Genomic DNA, 26,495 nt, shown 5'->3' on the forward strand with positions numbered 1-26,495 from the left:
TTTAAATCGACCCCTTCTTGCTCCGGCTTTCAGAGGAGAATCCCCTTCCATTTTAAGATAGATTTCCTACCTCCCTAGCCTTTATGGTCCAGTTAGTCCTGTTAGTCTCTTGTTCGTCGACCCCTTTTTAAAAAATTATTATTATTACTGATTTTCTTGTTTAATCATTTGAATTATTTAATTGTTTTACAATGTAAAACCGCCTAGAAGTATGATAGACGGTATATCAAACTTTTATTAAACTTGAAACATCAAAATATGCTCATACCGTGTTTCCCCGAAAATAAGACACTGTCTTATATTAATTTGGGGCACAAAAATTCCACTAGGTCTTATTTTCGTGGGAACAATGCCCAATCACAAACCCACAGCATCTTTCTATTCCCCCCCACCGCACAGCCAAACCCCTGCCGACCCATCCTTCGCTCCCTCCCCACGCCGACCGCGAGACCGACATACCATGACCTTCTTCCAAATGGCAGCGTCGCGGCAGCAATCTAAAAGGACTGCTTCGGGCCTTCTACCTATGGGGCGTTGCTGATGACATCATCAGTGATGCGGCAGAGAAAGGCCCCAGCGGTAGAGGGCACGAAGCAGTTTGTTTAGATTGCTGCCGCGACGCTACCGTTTGGAAGAAGGTAAGAACATAAGAATAGCCTTACTGGGTCAGACCAATGGTCCATCAAGCCCAGTAGCCCGTTCTCACAGTGGCCAATCCAGGTCACTAGTACCTGGCCATAACCCAAGGTGTAGCAATATTCCATATAGAATCTCAAGGAATAGCAAGATTCCGGAATCCCAAAGAGTAACAAGATTCTAGAATATCAAAGAGTGGCAACATTCCCTACAGAATCACAAAAAATATCAAGATTCTAGAATCCCAAAGAGTAACAAGATTCTAGAATCCCAAAGAGTAACAAGATTCTGGAATCCCAAAGAGTAGCAAGATTCTGGAATCCCAAAGAGTAGCAAGATTCCGGAATCCCAAAGAGTAGCAAGATTCTGGAATCTCAAAGAGTAACAAGATTCTGGAATCCCAAAGAGTAACCAGATTCTAGAATCTCAAAGAGTAGCAACATTCCATGCTACCGATCCAGGGCAAGCAGTTGTCGCTGTACATGAAGAAGGACATGATATTACTCGAAAGGGTCCAGAGAAGAGCCACTAAGTTGGTCAAGGGGTTGGAGGAGCTGCCGTATAGTGAAAGATTAGAGAAACTGGGCCTCTTCTCCCTTGAACAGAGATTAAGAGGGGACTTGATCGAAGCGTTCAGAATTCTGAAGGGAATAGACTTAGTAGAGAAAGACAGGTTGTTCACCCTGTCTAAGGTATGGAGAACGAGATGGCACTCTCTAAAGCTAAAAGGGGATAAATTCGTACAAACATAAGGAAGTTCTTCTTCACCCAGAGAGTGGTGGAAAACTGGAACGCTCTTCCGGAGTCTGTCATAGGGGAAAACACCTTCCAAGGATTCAAGACAAAGTTAATCAAGTTCCTGGTGAACAAGGACGTATGCTGGTAGGGCTAGTCTCAATTAGGACCGCCGGGCATGATGGACCAGTGGTCTGACCCAGCAGCGGCAATTCTTAGGTTCCCCCATGTCTTTCTCACATAAAAACTTAAATCACCTGCAATGTGTCCATGAAGGGTTTTTTCCCCAGGGACAGGGATGTTGAATCAAGGGAGATCCTTTAAACTATCTCTATTGTCTTTAATCAACTCACATATAGTCCAGTCACACAAGACAATATATATAATGCCAGAGGGATATCAGATTACCCTTTGAGCAAGTGGTTACTTCCTCATCTTTCCCGAAGGCACATCTATTTCCATTATTGTTGTGTTTCTTTTTATTCACTTTTATATATTAATCTTTCAATTTTATAAATATTTTTCAATAAATAGATTTGTTTAATAAATGATTCACTTAGCTTAGCTTTCAGCCGTTACTGAAAATCCCCTCAGCCAACGCGTTTCGTTCTCTTTTTCAAGGCAGTGGGGAGACTATTTTCTCTCATCTCACTCATACAGAAAGATGAGAAAGTAACCCCTTAGAGCTATGTTGCTCAGAGGGTGATCTGATATCCCTCTGGCACTATATGTGATATTGAGTGACTCAAGGGAGAAGCATCAGAGGTGTACATGTAATAAAAACCGAGGAAAATGAAGGCAAAATGTCCATATGTCCCATCCATGCCATCCTCGCCCTTACAGATCCCACTGTATGTACCTGTCCCAAACTTTCTTGAATTCAAGAACTCTTTAGGACTGCCAGAGTGATCCTGTGTGTTTTTCTTTTCATTCTTAGAAGGAAATCTTGCCAGTGAAGACAGTTCCCTCTCCGACGCCCTAGTCCTCGAGGACGGTAGGTTGTCCACACGGCAATAAGCATATTTCCACAAGCATTGATGTCCCTGTGTGAAAGGGGTGAAGCCAAACTGTGAGAAGATCTAGAATCAGTAAGGCAGTAATGTCATAGACGCGACTTCACCATGTGACCGATAAACATCAGACGTGGATGTGACGTGTGAAAGCACGATGTTGCAAGCTTGTTGCAGGTTTCCGGATCTCGCTGCAACTTGTCAGGTAGAAGCGACGTTTCAGCCATCATGCTGCGGTAGGGTTTTCCCCCTTTTAGAGGACACGTCTGGGCGTCCGGGCGGCTTTTCAAAACCCAGCACTTTATCCGGGTTTTGAAAAGCTTCCAGCTAGGAGTGACATCGGGATGCAATGCAGTGACTTCACGCGCGTCACACCAGCGCATGCGCAGATGTCCTCCCTACAAGTGAACAGGTTGAGGGGGGGGGGGCGTGACTCGGGTGGAACCCTGTGCTGGGGCTTTTTTCAGGGTATGCTGTGAGGTCTGCAGTTTGTCATTATATAGTAAGTTCTCAAACCCGATTGGCTGGTGCTTCATAGAAACATAGAAAGATGACGGCAGAAAAGGGCCACAGCCCATCAAGTCTGCCCACTCTACTGACCCACCCCATTAAGTCTGAGTACTAATGACCTAGTTCCTAAACTCGACCCTCGTAAGGATCCTACTAGGGCATCCCATTTATTCTTAAAGTCAATAACGCTGGTGGCCTTGATCACCTGCTCTGGAAGCTTGTTCCAGTGATCTACAACCCTTTCTGTGAAGAAATACTTCCTTATGTCACTATCGAATTTCCCTTCTCTGAGTTTGAGCGGATGCCCCCTTGTGACCGAGGGTCCTGCTTCATGTGAATGAGGCAGGAAAGTTACCAATCTGAAGTTTGATGGCAAAGTCAGTCGGTCTCTTTTTCCCATAGAATGGAAAAGCCTCCATTGAGTTTAAAAAGATGTTCTCCCTGTGAAACTGGGTTATAACATAACATAATATCACTTTATTTTTGTATCCCGCCACAATCAAAAGAATTCTAGACGGTTTACACAAGAGAGGAAAACTGGACAATCAACGAAGTACAATATTAAAATGAGAATACGGAATATTAACTAAAAAGACAATAAAAGTTTAAGTAAAACCAGTAAAATTATTATATTAAGAATTAAAAACATCGAATTAAGAGATAAATTGATCAAATAATGCTGTCTTAATTTCTTTTCGGAAAGCACCTGGCTCTGCTAATGTCGTTTCCCCAACCAGGACTGTTGTTTACTTGCTTGAAATGCAAGCATCCTGTCTAAAAAAAGACCTAACTTTACAGTCTAAAATCTCCGGGTATGCAAATAAGTTACAGTAGTTCCTGGTTACCCTCACGGGATTATTTAGCACGAAATGAGATAACAGGTAGGTAGGAGGCCAATCCCCAAACCAAATTGAAACAAAGACATGTGAATTTGAACATTACTCGTGCTTCCACTGGCAGGGTTTCCGCAGCTGGTTTGAGGACCTACTATATAAAGACAAACTGAAGACCCCACAGACAAAATGCAGCGAGGCCCAGAAACCTCCAATAAGCATGATGCCAGCTGCCAGGTATGCATCCCGTCTTCTCCTGTTGCTCCTTCTCCTGGCCCACCCAAGCTTTTGCTGGCTCCTCGGTTCCCACTTCCTTTTTATCTGCAAATTATGCCCTGGATTTAAGCAAACGACACAGAATAACATAAGGGAAAACGTCACTAATGCATGGTAAATGAATTTCCAAACTCAGAGATGTAGTTGTAGTCAAAGACTTTCTGATGACTGGGCAGAGCCACATCTGAGTTTTCTTGACTGATGTTTCAGCCGTCTCGCTGTGGCTTTCTTCAGGGTGATGGTGGGGAAAAAGAAGAGCACCAGTCAAACCAAAAGGTGTTTTTCCCAATTAGGGTTATCAGATTTTACTTTAGTAAAACCCTAGGCCCGTTCCGCTCCGTTACACCTCAGTCCCTCCCCAATCCTGCTCTAGCCCCGCCCCCTGCTCTCATTGGGCAGGAGGGCATGTGCAGATGCGACACGATGACATCACATGTGCATGACATCATCGTGTGGCATGCGCTGATGCCTTCCTGCCCAACGCGATTTTGAGGAAGCTTTTCTAAACCCAAACAAAGTGCCAGGTTTTGAAAAGCCGTCCGGACTCCCAGACATGGACAGGGAAATCCGGACTTCTGGTAACCCTATTTCCAAGCAATAAAGACTTGATTGTTGTTGGTGGAGAAAGCCACAGCAAAATGTCTGAAACATCGGTCAAGCAAACTTGGACATGGCAGCACCTAGACACTTTTAGGAAGTTTCCAAGTTTATTTAATCTTTGCTATACCGTTTATCAAAAACATACCTAAACGGTTTTCAAATATCAAAATATTATTAAAATAAAATATAAACTTCAAAGTAAGAAGGATGACAAAACAAATAGACTTACTGGAAAAATGGGAAATGGTAAGAGCTTAAATAAAATGAAAAAAGAAAATCTTAAAAAGGAGGGAAGAGAGGGAAGGGCTTTAGCACACCAGGTTAGGGAATCGCTTCAGTTTAGTCCTGCCGACTACAAAGAAGCAGTTAGGGCTCTGGGAGAATAGAGTCAAACCGAGAAGGCGTCTTTAAAAAGGAATGTTTTTGGTTTACATTTGAATTTTTCAAGTGATGTTTCTTGTCTTAAGGTCTGACGGAAGGGTGTTCCATACCGTGGGGGCAACGACTGAGAAAATGGTTTTGCGGGTAGAATCGAGAAATAGTCCGCGAATAGAGGGGACAGAAAATGGGTTTTGAGTCGTGGAACGCAGATTCCGGGATGGGGTACATGGAATGAGAAGTTTGTTGATATAAATTGGACAGCTTGGTTTCAAATGTTAGCAGATGTATTTTGTAAGTGATGCGATGAGGAATGGGTAGCCAGTGAGCTTTGCCTAAGAGGGGAGTCACATGACAGCCACCTAGAAAACCTACGACAACACAAGGCGGGAGGGGGCGGAGGGTGTTATGGTTTATTGGAAGCTACTAGCGGTTAGCATGAGCTTCTGTAAAGGTGTTACAATACATGAGCTAAATATATGTATAATCTTACCTATTTGTACCATTTGCTATAATTATAGTTATGTGGATGAATGATATTTTGAGGACGGCCGAAACTGGAGGTTTTCCTAAACTTAGCCACCGAAACACGGCAGGCTAGCTTGGCCACCTCCGTCCCTATGTGGACGGACATAGAAGGCTAGCATTGAAAATCGGCTCTAGCTAGTTCAGTTCCTGCTGCCAGCTCCAGGGTTGTCACTGATTTAGTAGGCGGCTAGATTCAGCCCGTCTTACAGGGTTTAAGTTTTCACCCTGGGACATCTAGCCAGCCAACGTCTCCGATGGCCAACTCGAGCCCTTTGTAAAAACGTAGTCACTATTATTGGCCAGTATCGGTGGTATATAAATGTATCCACTCTGTCTTCTCTTTTCAGAGGATTCTCAGGTTATCAGCTTGATGTCCCCCTTGCAGTCCCCTCACAAAGGTCTCCCTCCGCGTCCGCCTTCACATACCAGGCCCCCTCCTCCCCAGTCTCTGGAGGGCCTCAGGCAGATGCATTACCAGCGCAGTGACTATGACAAGTCACCCATAAAACCCAAGATGTGGAGCGAGTCATCTTTAGATGAACCATACGAGAAGGTGAAGAAACACTCATCGCACGGTCATTCCAGGTCAGTCTCTGGTCTCTTCTTGTGCCATACACCAGCTAGATTGGAAAGATAACTTGTGTTTAAACTAGACATATTCTTAGACCAGGGGTCTCCAAAGTATGGCCCGCGGGCCACATCTGGCCCATGATATGATTTTATCCAGCCCATGGAAGAATTGTGTGGAAATATGCCACTTGGACTAATTTTCCAATGAGAATCCGCAAAAAAAACAAAACACGGGTTGTTGATAGATTTCAAATGCATTAATTAAAATTGTGTTCAAAATTTTCCAATGAGAATCCGCAAAAAAACAAAACACGGGTTGTTGATAGATTTCACATTAATAACACATTAATTCAATTCTTAGAACCTTTCCTATCATACATACTCTGATTCCTATATAAACATTTTCCACACTATCCAATAAACTTCTTATGTCATTATTAGGTAACTTCCAATCTGTAAACCGTATATACTGATATTCTCCACTATATTCTCTTATCACTTGATTCCCTGATATGTAATTTTCATAATTGAATCCTCTACCACACCATGTAATGTACATGAATCACTGTTATGTAATTTATCTAGATAATCTTTATTACGCAATTCTTTTGGTAATGTCCAAATCTCCTATAATTTGTATTCCGCCTTGAACAATATATAATGTATAATGTATTCGAAATTAATTTTCCTATGAACTGTTTTCCTACCTTCTTCTACTCTATGTTTATAACCTAACTAATTTATTTTTCTCAAGTACTTTAGCAAGAATGTGAGCCTTTGGGACAGTCAGGGAACTCTAAGTACTCTCTCTTCATCTTAATTAATCTTACTTATTGCATTTCTTCTGTTTCTACTGTAAACCGCTTAGAACTTCACGGTACAGCGGTATATAAGAAATAAATTATTATTATTATTATTATTTCAAATGCATTAATTAAAATTGTGTTCAAAATATATTGATATTCCATATTATGTTAATATGAATATTATTCACAGTTTTATTTAATACTGAATCGTAATTGTGTACTTCGGGGTAATTCTTCGTACTTGTTCAGCCTCGATTGACAGTATTAAAGATAAATACAAGGAAGGAAACTGGATCGATTTTTATACATTTTTGAACTCTGAGCGGTTTCCAAATTGGAAGAAATTTGTAAATTTATCTCCATTTTTGGGACGACGTATCTTTGTGAGCAAACTTTTTCCCGAACGAAATATATCAAGTCAAAATACAAGGTAAATTTGTCATCTATTTGTAATTAGCGTTTCAAAATTTGAACCTCAGTTTAATAAGATTTTAACAGTTCCATCATTCACATTAATGGTTTTATTACAATTTGTGATGAAAATGTGAGAATTTGCTGGTCGTGTTCGTTATCATTAATATACGATAATTTAATCTCACATACTCTGCAATTAGTTTATAAAATTTTCTGCTTTCAATAAAACTCATATCTAGAGTTATTTATCTTTTTCTTTTTTTTTTTTTTTTTACTACGACCTGCTGAGAAGTACCCAATGTGTCCCAATAGATTCTTCATCCTATTGGGAACAAGGGGGCACTCAGAGAAATTGAAAGGGGACAGGTTTAGAACCAATGCTAGGAAATTCTTTTTCACTCAGAGGGTGGTGGACACCTGGAATGCGCTTCCGGAGGTTGTGATAGGACAGAGTACACTACCGGGTTTCAAAGAAGGATTGGATAAATTCCTAAAGGATACGGGGATTGAGGGATACAGATAGAGGTAGAGATAGGTTATGAAAGGGTATAGATAGAAGGACAAGGGGGATTAAATGATTTAGACATCACCTTACAGGTCATGGACCTGATGGGCCACCGTGGGAGCGGACTGCTGGGCTTGATGGACCTCTGGTCTGACCCAGCAGAGGCAGCTTCTTATGTTCTTATATTCTTATAATACATGGAAAGCAAACCTTTAACAAATAACATAAAAACAGTTCTCTTCAGTGTAAAGCACCTAGAAGTCGTTTGATTGTGGCGGTATAGAAGAATAAAGTTACGTTATGTTTTATTCAATAAATAGGCCTTCAGTTTCTTACAAAATGTCACACAAAATTGTTCTTGTTGATGATGTAAAAAGGCAGGTGAATTCCACACGTGTAACATGTATGAAGAGATCAGTTCCTAACCTCTGCCGCTATAGGTATAACCTTTACAATTTTGAGGGGGTTTTGTGTAGGGTTACCATATTTTACAAAGGAAAACCCCCAGACACACAACCCTGCCTGGTTCTGCCCCCAACAAGCCTTCTCTCTTCTGCGACGAGCTCCACGGATGTGTGTGATGTCATCCGCTCATGCGCAGAGGATCGATGCTCATAAATCTTTATAGATGTAAATCCATGCTTTCCGCTCTACCCCTCCAGGAGACGAGGGGACATGAAATAGAAACACTTACTAAGCGGAAAGCATGGCTTTACGTCTATAAAGGTTTATGAACACTTGGCGTCACAAACACGGTGGACCTAGGGGTTTGGCCTGAGCAAGATGTTAATGTTTTGTTTTGTTTTTTTTTATTATAGTTTTGAATACATTACAATATCCAATAATTCCAAAGGAAAAAAATCACACAAAGCAATACATAATCAAATCATACATACATAATTCCTTTTAAGCCCACATCAATGGGGAGAATATGTTACTATTTCTAATCAAATAAATTCAAGAAAACTAAAGGACAATAATTCTCGGTTTGTACTAGACCACCTTGAATCATTCCTTACTTTGGGATATTAATTTAATTACTCCTCTTATTCTCAGCTAGGTGAAACAAACTCATTTCTATTCTCTCCCAACTAAAAATTGTTGTAGTTGTGAAGGATCCCAAAAAGCATACTCAATATCTTGTAGCTTACTCAAACATTTACAAGGAAATTTCAGGTAGAAAGAGGCCTCCAGAGCCAGAACTCTATCCTTCAATTTCAGAAATTCTTTCCTTCTCAATTGAGTGGTTCTGGAGACATCCGGAAAAATCCTAACAAAATCCCCACAAAATTTCATTAACCTATTTTTAAAATAAAGTTTCATTATTAGCGCCTTATCCATCTCGCTCACGCATGTTATCACCAGGGTGGACCGACTCTGGATCACATCCTGTGTATCTTCCAAAAATTCGGTCAGATTTACCTCTGGTGTGGCCAGATGGCAAGCTGTTAATGTTTATTGATATCCATGATCCAGATAAGTACAAAGTTTCAAGTTTCAAGTTTATTAGTTTGCTTGTTGAATCGCTTAATCGGATTTCTAAGCGATGTACAATAAAATATACATGTAAGGAAACGAAAACATTACATACAGTTAATTAATTATAACGTAAACAAAAGGTAAGAGGGGGTGAAATACATTTTTTATAGTAAAGAAAGAACATACAGGGAAAATACATAAGGAAATTAAAAAAACAAAAGATAGAAAAATAATTCGCTAGAATAACACTTTATAATAAAATTTAATTAATTTGCAAATGCGTCTTTGAACAAAAAGGTTTTTAATTCGCTTTTAAATTTCCCAAACACCTTCTCCTCCCGTAAAAACATGGGAAGCGCATTCCAGATCTGGGGAGCTGTACATGAGAAGATAAATTGTCTTCTTGTGCTAATAACTTTTAACGAAGGAATTGATAAAAGGTTCCGTTCACTAGATCTTAAAGTTCTTTTAACTGAATATGGGATAAGTAGTCTGAATAAAAATGCTGGAGTCTTATTTTCTAATGTTTTAAAGATAATAGTACATAATTTGTGTGTAATTCTATGTATGACTGGAAGCCAATGAGCCTTTTTAAGGAGTGGTGTCACATGATCAAATTTTTTAGATTTTGTTATTAATTTAATAGAAGCATTTTGAATAATTTGTAAACTTGTAAGCTTTATTAGTTATTTATTAATAAGAAATGAGTAAGAATTTAAATCAAAAAAGCGAATGTGGATAATTAAGGGAATACGACCTTTATTTCAGATATGGCCGTGAAGGAGCATATGACATTTTATTATTTAATATAATTACAATTATAACAATTTTAAAGTGATAGTATTATTTAAAAGGTATTTGTTGTTAGTAAATTGAATAGGTGGATGTCAATTCACTGGTTGTTTCCCATCAATTAATTGGTGATGCCTTGTCATAGTAGAAAAATGGATTACATCGATATTGATTCACCTTTTACCACTGGAACTTGGTGAGCTTTGGGGCTTTCTGCTACCATCGAAATCAACCACAAGGCGTACAACGATAGCAAAGTTACGGTAACTTCCTGGCAAACAGCAAAGTGAATTTGAATTTATCTGTTTGGTTTGCAGCAGCCACAAACGGTTTCCCAGCACAGGAAGCTGTGCCGAGGCTGGAGGGAGCAGCTCTTTGCAGAACAGTCCCATTCGAAGCCTTCCGCACTGGAACTCCCAGGCCAGCATGCCGTCCACCCCAGACCTCCGGCTACACGCACCTCACTACATCCATTCCAACAGGTGAGACTTACAGCTATTCGCAGCTTGCTACAGCCATCCAGACAGGGGCATGACCTGTAGATATGCACACCTTCCAGTCCAATCCAATCCTTAGTTTTTTATACCGGCTCGTTCCCAAAAGGGACTTGATCCGGTTCACAAAGTTAAATCCAAAAGGGTAAAAGAAAACAATAATTAGACGGGAAGTACAACTACAGTCAAATCTTGGCTTGCGAGTAACGCGGTTTGCGAATGTTTTGCAAGACGAGCAAAACATATTCGCAAATCGTGCCTCACAAACCGAGCGTTGACTTGATTTGCGAGGCTCCCCCCCCCCGTGCAAACCGGCATTGCCCCCCCCTGCCCGCATGCCCAAACACAATCCCTTACTCCGATCTGACACCAGCACCAGCGCACAAGACGTGCTGGTACCCGAAGAGCCTGCCTCTTGCCTGGGCTGGGCCTTGAGCATCTGCGCATGCTCAAGGCCTTCTGGCTTCCGCTCTCGCCAAGATTCTCTGAGATCTCTTAACCCTTTCAGGACCAAGGGACATATTTGTCCCATAACTTTAAAATCCTATCAATTTTGATTGGGATAGTCTACAGTTCTAAATTTGATATGTACGGATTCCATATGATACTGCCTTTATGTAAACAAACTGGTTCCGACATTCATTCATTAGCGTCGTTGCTAGATTGACGAGAAGATTCACTTGCCACACTGTCCATAAGCCAGAAGTGTGATTTTTTTAAATAAAAATAATGATATTTCACAAAAAAAATCAATTTTTTGGCATCTGCAAGCCCTTTTTACCATAAAAATGTCGTCAAAACCACAAAAATTGGCCTACGATCCTTATGGTCCTGAAAGGGTTAAGAATCTTGGAGAGAGCGAGAACCAGAAAGCCTTGAGCATGCGCAGATGCTCAAGGCCCAGCCCAGGCAAGAGGCAGGATCTTTGGGCACCTACACGTCCTGTGTGTTGGTGCTGGTCCCAGAGCGGGGTAAGGGATTGTGTTTGGGTGGGTGGGGGATGCCGGATCGCGGGGGAAGGGAGTGATGCGAGCAGGAGGGGCAATGCCGGTTCTTGGGGGGGCGGGCGGGGGGCGATGCCGGTTCCTGGGGGGTGTGGAGCAGCACCTGGGGGGAATGAATCAAGCGAGTTTCCCTTACTTCCTATAGGGAAACTCACTTTGATATACAAGCAATTTGGTTTACGAGCATGCTTCTGGAACGAATTATGATCGTAAACCAAGGTTCCACTGTATTACAATCCTTTATTCATCAGTTAAGGATTTCATAAACAAATATGTCTTCAAGTTTGTCTGAAGCATGTCAAAGAGGAGAAGAGTCTCATCACCTCTTGCCTAGACTGCTGCAATCTGCTTCTCTCTGGCCTTCCGCTAAGCCATCTATCTCCCCTTCAAAGTTCTGGTGCATGTCTCATAGTCCATCAGTGTTACTGTGCCCACATTAACCCTCTCAAGTCACTTCACCAGCTCCCTATCCATTTCCACATAACAATTCAAATTCCTCTTACTGACTTGCAAGTGTATTCGCTCTGCCGCTCCTCGGTATCTCTCCTTTTTCCCCACGCTCCCCTCTGGGCACTCTGCTCATCGGATAAGTCTGCCTGGAACAAACTGCCTGACTCGGTACATCAAGCTCAGTGTCTGGCAGACTCAAAGCCTCCTTCTTTGAAGCTGCTTCACTTCCAAACTCCAACCCGCCTGCTAAGCACCAATATCTGTCTTATCGTTCCCTCTGTAATTCCCCCACCTGAGTACTGTGTAGTGATGCACCTTGTCCAAGTTGTCTTTCTTGACTAGAATGTAAGCTCTTCTGAGCAGGGACTCTCCTCTATGTGTTGCATATGTCTAGGAGCGCTATAGAAATTTTTAGTAGTAGTAGCATGGAATGTTGCTACTCTTTGGAGATTCTTCATGGAATATTGCTACTCTTTGGGGATTCCAAATAAAAGCAATATTCCAGAATCTCTTTAACAGTAACATTCCAGAATCCTGACTCGATACGTCAGGCTCCATCTCTGGCAATATTCAAATCCAGACTTCTTTGAAGCTGCTTTAATTCCAAACTCCAACCCAATATCTCTCTCATCATTCCCTCTGTAATTCCCCCACCTGAGCACTGAGTATCGATGCACTTTCTTGTCCAGTTTGTCTGTCTTGACTAGATTGTAAGCTCTTCTGAGCAGGGACTGTCTCTACTGTGTTTTGATGTACAGCACTGCGTATATCTAGTAGAGCTATAGAAAAGATTACTAATAGTAGATTTGTCGTTCTCTCTTACCAGCCTTTGACCTGATTTTGCTCTTTGGATCCCTTCTTTCTCTCTCTGCATCAGACTTTCTATTTGTGCTCCATTCTGGATCCTCTCCTTCCTGTGTATCAACATCTGTAATGCTGCTTTTTTTTTTTTCTTTCAAAAATTTTCTTTTTTCATTTTACCAGCCAGTTTAGGGGGTGAAGAACTTATGTGCACGACGGAAGAGCGGGAATTGGGTGGGATTGTATGTGATGATCTTAAAGTGGTCAAACAGGTTGAAAAGATGACAGCGAAAGCTAGAAGGATGCTAGGGTGCATAGGGAGAGGTATGGCCAGTAGGAAAAAGGAGGTATTGATGCCCCAGTGAGGCCTCATTTAGAATATTGTGTACAATTCTAGAGGCTCCACCTTCAAAAAGATATACATAGGATGGTCCAGTGGAAGGGTCTTCGTCATAAAGCATATGGGGGCAGACTTAAAGATCTAAATCTGTATATTTTGGAGGAAAGGCAGGAGAGGGGGGAGATAGTTTGAATACTTATGTGGTGTAAATGCACATGAGGTGAGGTATAGCATAGTGGTTAGAGCTACAGGCTCAGCACATTGAGGTTGTGGGTTTAAACCCTGCGCTGCTCCCTGTGACCTTGGGCAAATCACTTAATCCCCCATTGCCCCAGGTACATTAGATAGATTGTGAGCCCACCGGGACAGACAGGGAAAATGCTTGAAGTACCTGTATATGTGAACCGCTTTGAGTGTGGTTGTATAACTACAAAAAAGTGGTATACAGGTCTCAATCCCTTTCCCATTTGAAAGGAAGCTTTGGAATGAGAGGGCATAGGATTATTATTATTATTATTATTATTAGGTTCTTATATCCCGCCATACCCAAAGAGTTCTAGGCGGTTCACATCCGTTACATTAGGATCCGGTCTGAACACGGATTTACAAAAATTTTGTCGGAATTGCAGGTAGCGCGGAAGGAGGCAAAGTAGTTTTAGCACAGGTTTATCATAGTTGGGTTAGAAGATAAAAAGGAGGGAGTGGGAAACCAGAAGAGGGGGGGGGAGAGGGAGGTGGGGTGGGGGGGGTGGAGTGTATGCGGGGAGTAAGGACTAAGGGTCTTGTTCGCGGAAGAGGTGTGTTTTGAGAAGTTTTCTGAAGTCTAGGTAGGTCGGGGCCTCTAGCATCATTTGGGCTAGCCAAGGGTTCAGCTTGGCCGCCTGGAAGGCGAAGGTTTTGTCGATGAATCTTTTGAGCTGGCATGATTTTATGGAGGGGAAGGTAAACAACTGGATTCTGCGGGATTTCTTGTTGGTGCAATACATATTGAAATGTGGGGAGAGGTATTTTGGTGAGAGACCAAATACTGTCTTGTAACAGATGCAGGCGAACTTGAAGAGGACTCGGGATTCGAAGGGTAGCCAGTGCAGTTGGTGGTAGAAGGGGGTGATGTGTTCCCATTTGTTCAGGCCGAAAATGAGGCGGACAGCTGTATTTTGAATCAGTTTTAGTCTTCTGGTGATTTTCTTTGTGGAGCTTAGGTAAATGATATTGCAATAATCCAGTATGCTGAGGATAGAGGATTGAACTAATAGTCGAAATGCAGTGTCATCGAAGTATTTCTTTATGGTACGGAGTTTCCAGAGTGCTGAAAGGCCTTTCTTGACAGTGAGGTCGGTGTGATTTTCTAGGGATAGATGTTTGTCAAGCGTGACTCCTAGTATTTTTAATGTTTGTTCGAGTGGGAAAACCAATCCTTTCACCTGGATTGTGGTGTCTTTGATTTTGTCTTTGGGGGTGGCTAGAAAGAATTTTGTTTTGTCTGGGTTGAGCTTTAGTTTGAAGGAGAGCATCCAGAGTTCTATCTGGGTGAGTATGCTAGTTAAGTAGTTGAGAAGATCCTGGGATAGACTGGTTAGAGGGATGACAATTGTGATGTCATCTGCATAGATGAAGAATTTGAGCTTAAGTTTGTGAAGGAGGTTACTGAGGGAGGCGAGGTAGATATTGAACAGGGTGGGGGATAAGGGGGAGCCTTGTGGTACACCGCAGGAGTTCACCCAGCTGTAGGAGAAATTGTCATTTTTGTGTACCCTGTAGGATCTGTTTCGTAGGAACCCTTGGAACCAGCTGAGTACCCGGTCGGAGATTCCAATGTGGGCCAGGCATTCCAGGAGAATAGTGTGGTCAACTAGGTCAAACGCACTGCTTAGATCAAATTGTAAGATCAGGGCGCTGGAGCCCCGACTGAAGAGTATGTGCAGGTGGTCTAGTAAGGAGGCGATGATGGTCTCTGTGCTGTGGTCCGTGCGGAAGCCCGATTGATTGTCGCTTAGGATATTGAATTTTTCCAGGTATGCGGAGAGTTCTGCTTTTACTGCCCCTTCCGCGATTTTGGTGAATAGTGGTATGTTAGCTATTGGTCTGTAATTGGAAGGTGCGTTGGAAGAGTCCTTTATGCTTTTTATGATTGGGGTTATTAAGATATGTCCTTGTTCTGGAGGGAAGTTTCCTGCGGATAGTAGGGAGTTGACCCATAGTAGCATGTTTGCTTTGAAGTAGATCGGAGCCGTTTTCATCACATTTGGGGGGCAAGTATCTAGTTTGCAGAAGGATTTGGTGTATTTGTTATAATATTTGTTGAAGGCTTTCCAGTCGATTGTGGTAAGTTGGTTCCAGTTTAGGTCGGATCTTGACCCTTGGTCTGGTTTAGCTATGTCGATGTCAGGGAGGATGGGAAAGAGCTCCAGGGGATTGGTCTTGGTGGGTAGTGCTGATCTTAGTTTTAGGATCTTGGAGTTGAAGAAATCCGCTAGGGTGTTGGCGGTTAGTGTTGAGTCTTCCTGGTTGTTAGTGAGTGTTTCAATGTTGTAAAGGTTATTGACGAGTTTGAAGAGGTTGCTGCTGTTGGATGTGATGTTTCCAATTAAGTGTGAGTAGAATTTTTTCCGTTTTTCCTTGGTAAGGTTTTTGTAGGTTTTTAGTTTGAGTCTCCAGGCAGTTCTGAGTTCTTGGGTTCCTGACTTTATCTATAATCTTTCTGACTTTCTGAGGTCCCTCTTTAACAGTAACAGCTCTGTGTCGAACCATCCCTCCTGATTTGTGGTTCTGATGTGGCGGGTTTTTGTAGGGGCTATTTCATTTAAAATGTTAGTGCTGTCAATGATCCAGGCGGACATGAGTTGATCTATTTCTTCGTCTTGTTTTATGTGGGTGTCATAGCGAGACCAGAATTCCTCTGGGTCTATCTTTCCTCTAGTAGTGTGGGTTGTGATGTTTCTTGTTTTGTTGTTTCTTGAATGTTTTTGGATGAAGTTAAGAGGTGATAGGCTCCGGAGTAATGTAAGGAAATATGTGGAATAGTCTCCTGGTAGCTCCAGTGGTGGAGACAAATACTATGTCTGCATTCAAGAAAGCATAGAACATGCACGTGGGATCTCTTAGGGAGAGGAGGAGATAGTGGATGTTGCGAATGGGCAGACTGGATGGGCCTTTTGGCCTTTATCTGCCATCATGTTTCTATGTTTCTGTAACCATAAAGCTCTATGACCTTACAATGCAGATGTAAAGAGCCTTAGCCAATAGGAAGAGAAGATGCAAATGTTAAGAGCCTTAGCCAATAGGGAGAGGAGGAGATAGTGGGTGCTGCAGAGGGGCCATTTGGCCTTTTTCTGCCATCGTGTTTCTATAACCATAAAGCTCTATGACCTCACAATACAGGTATAAAAAGCCTTAGCCAATAGGAAGAGGAGATCCAAATGTTAAGAGCCTTATTCAATAGGGAGATGAGGAGATAGTGGATGCTTTGGATGGGCCATTAGGCCTTTATCTGCCATCATGTTTCTATAACCCTAAAGCTCTATGACCTCACAATGCAGGAGTAAAGAGCCTTAGCCAATAGGAGGAAGAGATGCAAATGTTAAGAGTCTTAGCCAATAGGGAGAGGAGGAGATAGTGGATGCTGCGGATGGGCCATTTGGCCTTTTTCTGCCATCATGTTTCTATAGGCAGTATTTCCGCTACCTCCGGTTTTTGACAAAACTCCTAGTATTCCCTCTTGGTTTAAATAGAGGGTGTGTAGGATAAAGGTAACAGTATCTTATCTCCTCTTTATCTAATCTTTTGCTGTGTTCTGCCCAAAGTGGCTTCTCTTCCTTCCAGGGTACCAGAACCCAGTTATGTGAGACACAAAACTAAATATATTATTCTGGAAGCCTGGAGAAAGCCAGATCCTTAGCCAGCTGGGATAGATTTGTCTAAGGGACCCACTTGATGAGAGAGAGGATACACATTACACTTTCCAGACCCACCTGACTGGCATCGGAGGCCTGGGAGTGGTTTGTCCTCAAAGGCTTGTACAAGGCATCTTTAGACGTGTTCCAGGTTGGGTCAGTTGAAGGTAGAAAGTCCCCCCTATCTATTTTGTTCAATCCCTAGCGCTGCAATTACCACCATGCGAACTGGTTAGTGCTCCATAACGTGGGAGCCCTTAGTGTCTTCTAAACAGGAGGCAGTAGGGCCCGTATTCCGAAAAGAGCGCCTTAACTTAAGCGCAAAACGCAGTATAAAAGAACTTTGAAGACAAATTTCAAAAAACAAGCACCAGAATCGCGCCTACGGAGGTGCTTTACGATGCCTAATGCCACTGTGGGCATGGCCAACGCCGGACATGGCGTTAGGCGCTGTAAAGCACCTCTGTAGGCCTATTTCACATCAAAGGTAGGCCTTGAAAACCCTAGCGCACATTTCCAGCGCCTACCTTTCCCGAACGGTGCTGTTGCGTGATTGACACGCGATCAGCCGACAAAGGCACCATTTATAGAATCCAAGACTAAAGTGCTATGGCAGTGCTTTTTTTTTTAGATGGCTGCACAGAAACTGTAACATTAGCACATGACCATATATTCCGGAAATAGTAAAACACCAGATTTACAGCCATGCTAGGAATGGGCTAAGCATGCGGGGTAGTCCGACATGTGGACATTTTTAGAGCCTAAATCTTTAAACATACTTATTCACTCACTCATTATTTAAAAAATGGATTATTGTAATGCATTATTATTTAATATCTCTCAGAAAGAGAAAAAACGTCTCCAGATAGTCCAAAATACAGCAATTAAATTAATACATAACTGTAAAAAATTTGACCACGTCACACCACTTTTCATTAAATCTCATTGGCTCCCTATCTCTCATCGTTTTACTTTTAAAATACTACTTTTAGTTTTTAAAACATTGAGCACAAACGAACCTCAATTTATTAACAGACTACTTATCCCATACTGTACCTCTCGCACATTAAGATCAACCAATCAAAATCTTTTAACAGTTCCTTCACTAAAAATTATTGGAACTCGTCGTACTGATATTTTTTCTGTCATAGCCCCACAATTATGGAATAACTTGCCCCTGTATCTTAGAACTGAAAAGGATTTAAAGCAGTTTAAAAGTAGCTTAAAAAGTTTCCTTTTTAAGGACGCATACAATGTATGAAACCAATCTTCTAATCCTTCCTCAACCTATCTTTTTCCTCATTTCCTTCCCTTACCTCATGTTTTTTTACCTCATATCTTTTTATTTTTTTTTATTATACATATGTAATTTTACCCTTCTTTCCTTATGTGTCCGTTAGTCTGTATAATTTTAATTTTATTATTTTTTTTTTTTAACATTGTATTAAAGTTTAACTAATCCTGTATTTGTATTATTTTTCTTGTTTTTGTAAATCGCTTAGTAAATTTAAATAAGCGATTCAACAAATCTTGAATAAACTTGAAACTTGAAACTTGACATGCAAAATCCGTATCTTAGCACAACTTACTAAAAGGGCCCATATAATAATAGTGGTGATGTAGCGGTCCGCCCCGGGCGCTGTCTTGGTTTGGGCATCGGCATTCGTTGTCCTCTCCGCCCCCACTACCACACGCATGCCCCCTTCTCTCGCCTCTCGTTAACGTTCCCGGCTCACGCAGCAACCCCGACCTGCAGCTGGCGCCAGCATGGGCTTTTTCTCCGACGTCACTTCCTGAACCCACACCTAGGACGTGGCGGAGGAGGAAGAGCTGATGCCGGCACAAGCAGCGGGTCGGAGTTCCTGCGTGAACCGGGAATGTTAGAGGTACGAGGGAAGGGGTGCACAGGCAGGAGGGGGCGGGGAAGGAATGGTTAGGGGCGGGTGGGGGAGGGGCACACTGCCCCGGGCGCCTCCCACCCTCACTTCACCACTGTGGTGATGTCTCAAGTTTGCATTAACCATGTATGAATCATCACCATAATCACTTTATGTGTTGTTTTATTTGTCCTCGTGCCTATTCTGAATAGTTTGGTCTGGGCTTTCAGTTAAATCTTGCATGGTGCTAGTGATCAGGTGTCTCCAGGCGCCTTTATGAACTTTCTTCTCTTCTGTCCCCGCTTCAGGTCAATGGACAGCAGCCCCACCAGGCTCAACACCTTTGTGCAACACTTCAGACACAGAAGCTCCAGCTTGGAGTCCCAAGGCAAGCTTCTGGGGTCCGAGAACGAGACAGCGAGCCCCGACTTCTATACCCCAAGGACTCGAAGCAGTAACGGCTCCGACCCCATGGACGATTGTTCGTCGTGCACCAGCCAGTCCAGCTCAGAGCACTACTACCCAGCCGCCATCAACCCCCACTACTCCACGCTCGCCGAGGACTCGCCCTCCAAGGCCAGAGAGCGCCAGAAACACCGGCACAAATCCACAGGGAACCTGGTGTCCTCTAATTCAGGGAGCATGCCGAATCTGGCAGCCAGGAATGGCACCGGGCACCATGGGGTTTACCTGCACAGCCAGAGCCAGCCCTCCTCTCAGTACAGGATCAAAGAGTACCCTCTGTACATCGAAGGGAGCGCCACGCCCATGGTGGTGCGCAGCCTGGAGAACGACCAGGAAGGACACTATAGCGTGAAAGCACAATTTAAAAGCTCCAGTTCGTACACAGCCGGGGGCATGTACAAGGAGAACTGGTACGGGGACGATTCGGCGGAGATGGTGAGACTGACCCCCTCTCGCTCGCAGATAGTGAGGACTCCTTCTCTGGGCAGGGAGAGCCACGAGAGGAGCTCGAGCAGGACTGCCGTGTCGGACGAGCTCCGCTTGTGGTACCACCGCTCCACCTCGTCGCACATGGAGCACAGCCGTCTCTCGCACACCAGCTCCAACTCCTCCGACAGCAGCTCCCAGTACAGCACTTCCGAAAGCACCTTTGTGGCGCATAGCAGGGCAACGCGCATGCCCCAAGTGTGCAAAGCAACGTCAGGTGAGGGTTTCCTACGGGGCTTTGTTTGCCTTGTCCGTTCGCTGCGTTGCCAGATCGAAATGAAGCAGTTAAAATCTATCTTTATATTACAAATGTATTTATTTATTTGGTTCTGTATCCCGTTCTAATCTAATGCTTGGCTTTATATACCAAGTCTTCATTCTAAGAAAGCTCAGCTCGGTTTACAATAGTTAACTTAAACAAATAAGAACCATAGGAAGAAAGATATATATAAAAAAAAAAATTAATTGGTTTTCAAGAGTTTACAGAAGAATGAAAGAGAACCGGAGCTTCTTTGAGTGGAAGATTATTCCAAAGGTGGGGAAACTTGAAAATCTGAGATTGACCAAAAATCTTAACTCCTTTAATCCCTTTTCTGGAAGGGAGAAAGAGTTTAAGTGGTTGGTCGCCTCTTGCAAAAGAGAATCTATAAAAATTCCAGGATAAAGGAACTAGAGGAGTGAAGATAACCATAAAGAATTTTAAAAAATAACACAAGCCCAAAGAGCTCAGAACGGGTTACAGTTTGCAATCGTACTTTTATACGATATAGTTCCATTCATAGCGTTACAACATAACTTTACATGCTCTGGGGCTGATGCTGTAAGTGGAGCCTGCCATGTGCCAATCACGGACAGGCGCTGCTTACAGAATCGCGGCTAGCACGGACCCAGGGCGCTGGAAATGAAGGCCAGGGTTTTACAGGCCTACGTTTCTGGTGTCTAGGGTCCTTGTAGAATCAAGGCCAGCAGTGCGTAGTGATAACGGTAGTCCTGCGCCGCCCACTTCGGGCTTTTGATGTCGCTAGGTGCCAGTTCTGGAGAGCGCCTAATTTTTAAAAAAAAAATATTTTCATTGGCTATTAATTATCACGCTACTTAAAACCAATTAAAGCACTTAAGTTAGGCACCCGGTGGCTTTTTAAAGGATCTGGCTCTCTGTGCATAAGTTGCGCACTTATGCACGGAATCGCCTTTAAAGATCGCCCTCTGCAGTGGACAACAAATCACTTTGGATAGCACAAAAGAAGCTCCGTATGGACTGATCTCGTGCATCTGTATTTTAAATTAAGGGCTCCTTTTATCAAGGTGCGCTATGGGGGTTAGCGCGTCTGACATTTCATCACGCGCTAACCCCCGCGGCACGTCAAAAAACTAACGCCTCGTCAATGGAGGCGTTAGCGACTAGCGCGGCAGGCGGTTGAACGCGCGGTATTCCACGCATTAACCGCCTACTGCAGCTTGATAAAAGGAGCCCTAAGAATCCAGTTTGTCAGAGGTGGGTGTTAAAAGAAGGCGATCTATGAGAGAGATATTGTATAACGTTATCTGGCAAGATCAGCCCATGATATGATTCTGGGCTTTAGTAGAGCATAGTTTGCTTCGACATCTAAGGCTTGTTGGCTCTATGAGACTGCTTTGAGTAATTCTTATATTATATAGGTGGCTCATGCAGCAGAAATAGGTGCTGGTATTGGTGCTTAGATAACAACTTTATTCTTCTATAGCGCCATAACCAAACGATTTGTAGGCTGGACAATCAGCGAAATACAACAGTTATCCATTGTGTTGTTCTTGCTCTTTTCTGATTTTTCATTGAGATACGATTATGTTTTGCCACTGTATCTGCAGTTTGTTTGTGCGTTGATAGCCACATTTTCTGTTTGTATTACTTTTCCAAAATTCTAATAAAATATTTCAAATTAAAAAATAAAAATACAACAGTTAGTTAGATATACTTAAAGTAGAGTTTTGCTAACAATAGTACCCACATTTAAGAAATAAATTTGTCAAACAGCGCTAACTTAATTTCTTTACGAACAACATAGCTTCCCCAATGTATTTACCCAGCCAAAATTGCTGTTTACCTGCTTGGAATGCGAGAGTCTTAGCCAAAAAAGTCTTGTATCTGCAACCAGTAATTTTTGGATAAGCAAATAAATGTGAGTTCCTAGTTTCCCTTATAGATGGTAACTCCAGTAATTGGGAAATAAAGCCAGTTCCGGGCAGACTTCTGCGCTCTGTGCCGTGAAAATAGGATAGATCAAGAATATGAGTTTATCTTATTGGGCAGAATGGATGGACCATGTAGGTCTTTATCTGCCGTCATCTACTATATTACTATGAGAAATACTGTTGGAGCAACATTCCAGTTGAAATTCCCAGTCGAAACATTAGCCATGTTGGGGCTTTTGGAGAAGTTGCCCCCTGTTAGGAGTTTTTCCAAAGTCATTGTTGTTGGAACTGCTGTTAGCTTAAATTTCCATGTGAAGAAATGCCAAGTGGTCGTATCATAAAAATGACAAAATAGACACTAAAGAAGACTTAATAGTCATATGTTAACATAAGTTCTTCTAAAATCCACATTGACGTTTTGGAATAAACGATGTCTCATTCTAGAGGATCAGCAGAGAACGAGAGAGGGAACTAGCCTCAGTATGTAACAAGGCAAGCGAGATACGTTTATTTCAAAGTCACAATATCTTTAAAAAGTCCCGACTAGGATCCCAGTTGATTTGGACATCTCGCTTGTCTTTTCTCTTGTTTGTTCATTCTGGAGGATAACATTTTGGTTTAACAAGTTCTTACCCTGGACTAATGTCCATTTCAAACTCGACTTTGTTAAAACATTAGTTTGTTTTATTGGTTGGTTTGTTTGAGATTTGGGACATTAGTTGGACAGGCATGAAAAATAATTCTAAATTGTTTCCTTTTTCTCTTCAAGAGTCCAGCCAAGTTCAGGAATCATTTGCTTTGTTAGCTCATAAGAATAGCCTTACTGGGTCAGACCAAAGGTCCATCAAGCCTTGTAGCCCATTCTCACGGTGGCCAATCCAGGTCACTAGTACTTGGCCAAAACCTAAGGAGTAGCAATATTCCATATAGAATCCCAAAGAATAGCAATATTCCGGAACCCCAAAGAGTAACAAGTTTCCAGAACCCCAAAGAGTAGCAACATTCCATGCAGAATCCCCAAAGAATAGCAAGATTCCGGAATCCCAAAGAGTAGCAACATTCCATGCTACCGATCCAGGGCAAACGGTGGCTTCCCCTATGTCTTTCTCAATAACAGACAGTGGACTTTTCCTCCAGGAATTTGTCCAAACCTTTCTTAAAACCAGCTACTCCTTTCTTCTTCTTTCCGTTCCCCCCCCCCCATATGCATTTTCTTTCTTCTCTGGTCTCTTACTTTGTATTTGCACTTCAGCCGGTGTTCATCCATAAAGGTGCCTCTATTCCTCTGATCCAGGAGCGGGCAGCTGTAGTTCTGAAGGGCCACAACCCAGTTTGGTCTTCAAGATAGCTCATGCATATTCTTTGTGGAAATCATGAACACCTACTGGGTTGCGGCCCACCTCTCCCTCTCATCCCACCACCACTCCCTTCTAGTCTTTCCCTCCCCGGTATGGTCCATCTCATTCCTCCCCCTCTGGCTCTTATCCCATCCTTCCTTCCACCACCATCTGATCTTGTTTCCATTTAGTTCAAATGGCCCAGTACTGGCAGAATCTGTTTTGGCCATTGTCTAGTAGAGATAGCATCATCATGATGAGAGGCAAACCATGGAGCCAGCCTTGGTGAATTTTTAGATCTAATCAGAATTTCTTAATCACACTTATCCAATACAGGTTCAAGGTGATATACAAGATAAGAGGCCCAAGCAGCATCATGGGGAAATGGTTACATGACATTGTTGAGGAAGGTCAATGGGGAAAATGTTACAACACATTGTGGACGAGGTTTATGTTGTCATAGAGAGAGGGCAAAGTTATTGAGCTGAAAGGAATTTATCAAATAGGTACCTTTTCAGTCTTTTCCTGTAGGTGAGGTAGTTCAGTTCTGTCCTTTTGGGCGTTGGAAGGACGTTCCGGGTTCTAGTAGTGATGTATATGAAGAGGGTGTTGAATATTGCTTGTATTTCACTCCCTTGGATGAGGGGATAATGAGTTGATCTGGGTTGAGGTGAAGAACAGGTGGGTCATCTGCTCCCGTGAGTTGGTCTTAGCGCATGGTGTACAAGGCGGGAAAGTTTAAACAAGATTTGGGCATTCCCAGGCAGCCAGTGAAGCGTGCGGTAATATGCAGAGATGGGGGTTGTACTTTTTTAAGCCGAATATTGTTCTGAATCAACGGCAGTTTGTGCATTTGGGAGGAACTTATGCCCACGTAGAGAGTTGCAATAGTCAAATTGTGTAAGGACTAACATTTAAACCAGAATTGCAAAATGGTTTGTGTAGAAGTGAGGGTTTTGGGTATTTTTTAATCATCATTGATTTTCATTTTCGATTCGGGCATTCGCCTCAGGAAGAGTTATATATAGGTCCCTGCTCAAGAGGGCTTACAGTCTAGGGTTTTTTTTCGTAGGAGGGTTGTGGGAGAATTTTCCCTCTGATACTAGGCAATGAGTCGTCATTCGTGTACCTGGATTGTCACCAGATCGGTGAGAGCTCAGTGTCTGGTATCGACGGAGAGAGAACGCGGTCTGAATTTTACAGTCGTTGGAAAAGCAGTGCGTCAGCTGGCAGACCGAAGACACGTAGGGCGCTTTGGAGAGACGGACCTCGGCAACAGATGTTCACTTCTTTTTCACAATGTTCAGAAGTTGTGGTGGTTTTTCAACCTTTTCGGTGGCCTTTTCGGTGGCATTTCACAAATTTACGCTGGTTTTTACAAAGCCGCGGTAGAGCTTTTTACCACGGGCCAATGTGGCAGATGCTCAAAGAATTCCTACGAGCGTCGGAGCATTTACCTCACCGGCCTGTGGTAGAAACCTCTACCGTGGCTTTGTAAAAGGAGCCCTTAGGGTACTAAAAATGTTTTCTTTGACCTTGGGGGAGGATTAAATGCAGCACACACATATCTATGACTTGATGTCTCTCTGTGATTAATTGATATTTCCTATTATTTTATGGCGTTCCAGAGACGTAGTAAGGGGGGTTCTCCTCCTCCTCTCTGTCCCCCTGCCTCTTCCCATTCCTCCCTTCCACGCGTGCATCCCCTTCCCTCTTACCTCCAGTTGAAGTTGCTGTTTGCGGCGGTCAACCACGTGCTCTTCGCGACCCCGTCGGCTCTCCCGCTGATGTCACTTCCGAGTGTTGTGCGTGGGAAATGATGTTGCGAAGAGCACCTGGTTGACCGCCGCCGCAAACAGCAACTTCAACAAGAAGTACAAGGGAAGAGGGAGGCGCGTGTGGCATGCAGGATCGGGGGGGGGGGTGCACCACCTCCCCGAGCGCTTCTCACTCTTGCTACTCCACTGTGGAGTTCTTTTTTTACCTAAATTTTAATGTACGCTGCATTGATCCATTTGCTGAAATAATGGCAGTATATGAAGAGCAAATAAACCATAAGAACTTTTATTCAGCGCAAAAGAAACTTACACGTCAGGAAATGCAGAATTTTTGACAGACGAGATATCCAAGGCAGACAAGCAAATGAACAATGAAGAAGACCAAAGTCGAACCCAGGTCTCGGTTCTTGTGACCTGGATTCTGGCTCACAAGATAAGACCTAAGAACCCTGTCCCCTCCCCCCATCCCCGCGAGGGCAACCAAAGAGATGCCGGCTTCTACAATTTGTTCAAGATTTAGCTTCGCAATATGGGAGAGAGAGTGAGCAGGTCCAGAGACCAAACAGAGAGAGAGGTTTTGCCCTGTTTGCTGACACAGACTCCCATACCAAATGGAAGGGGGGAGGGGGGGAGAATCCATAAGAATGTTTTAGTGCGTGCGTGTTAATTCTTGGTTTAATTGATTTTGTGAACACTGAAATTTAAGATGTGTTCATTAACTCGGGTACTAGGGGCGTGCACTTATTAGCATACACATCTTAAATTTCAGTGCTCACAAAATCAACTAAACCAAGAATTAACATGCATCTCATCCGAACGGGCAAAGAGCAGCATAAGAATAACCTTGGAGAGGGAGCGGGGGGGAGTAACGGGGCCTTGGGGCTGCTGTGAGAATGCAGACCCCGGGTCAATGTGTTAATTATCAGACTGGCTCATGGCTGAGATCGTCATCTGATTGGAATTTCCGCCCAGGGCCTTATTTTAGGAAACTTATCAGAACCCTGAGCCCAGAGAGGAAACTGAAGACTTAAATCATTGTGCTAGTAAGAGGTTAGACAAGGAGCAAACCTATACTTACCACTCAGAAAGAACGAAATTAGAACACGCCAGGCTCTCCGAGACAGAGATAGGAAAACCGAAGGGATTTGACGATGAAAACAGAACATAAATGAAGTCACTGATTCACCAGGAACAGGATCATTTGATCTTGAGATTTTTTGTGAGAAGGCAAAAGGTTCACTGCCGGGGGGGGGGGGGGGGGATTCTCTTGGACCGAAGAGCACAAATGAGTCAGGCCGAGTCAGTCCCAGGCTGGCTGAGAGCAGC

General features: G+C 43.0%; 1 protein-coding gene and 1 long non-coding RNA gene across 6 annotated transcripts in view; one reads left to right on the forward strand and one right to left on the reverse strand.

Moving 5' to 3' along the window:
- Positions 1 to 26,495, forward strand: part of FRMD4A (FERM domain containing 4A) — a 608,938-nt gene that overhangs the window by 563,988 nt on the left and 18,455 nt on the right. For all 5 annotated transcript variants that reach the window (XM_033958473.1, XM_033958474.1, XM_033958475.1 and 2 more), the window contains exons 18-21: positions 2,309 to 2,365; positions 5,854 to 6,091; positions 10,390 to 10,554; positions 19,240 to 20,099. In XM_033958473.1, the coding sequence (XP_033814364.1) occupies positions 2,309 to 2,365; positions 5,854 to 6,091; positions 10,390 to 10,554; positions 19,240 to 20,099 (1,320 nt within the window). The remainder of the gene's footprint in view (positions 1 to 2,308; positions 2,366 to 5,853; positions 6,092 to 10,389; positions 10,555 to 19,239; positions 20,100 to 26,495) is intronic.
- Positions 1,581 to 26,372, reverse strand: LOC117366726. The gene is made up of 3 exons (XR_004540642.1): positions 26,248 to 26,372; positions 7,892 to 8,011; positions 1,581 to 2,414 (listed from the first exon to the last, which is right to left on the reverse strand). It is a non-coding gene; the product is annotated as an uncharacterized LOC117366726 (long non-coding RNA).

The sequence above is a fragment of the Geotrypetes seraphini genome, chromosome 9, assembly GCF_902459505.1.
Source record: "Geotrypetes seraphini chromosome 9, aGeoSer1.1, whole genome shotgun sequence".
In the NCBI taxonomy this organism is placed as follows: Eukaryota; Metazoa; Chordata; class Amphibia; order Gymnophiona; family Dermophiidae; genus Geotrypetes; species Geotrypetes seraphini.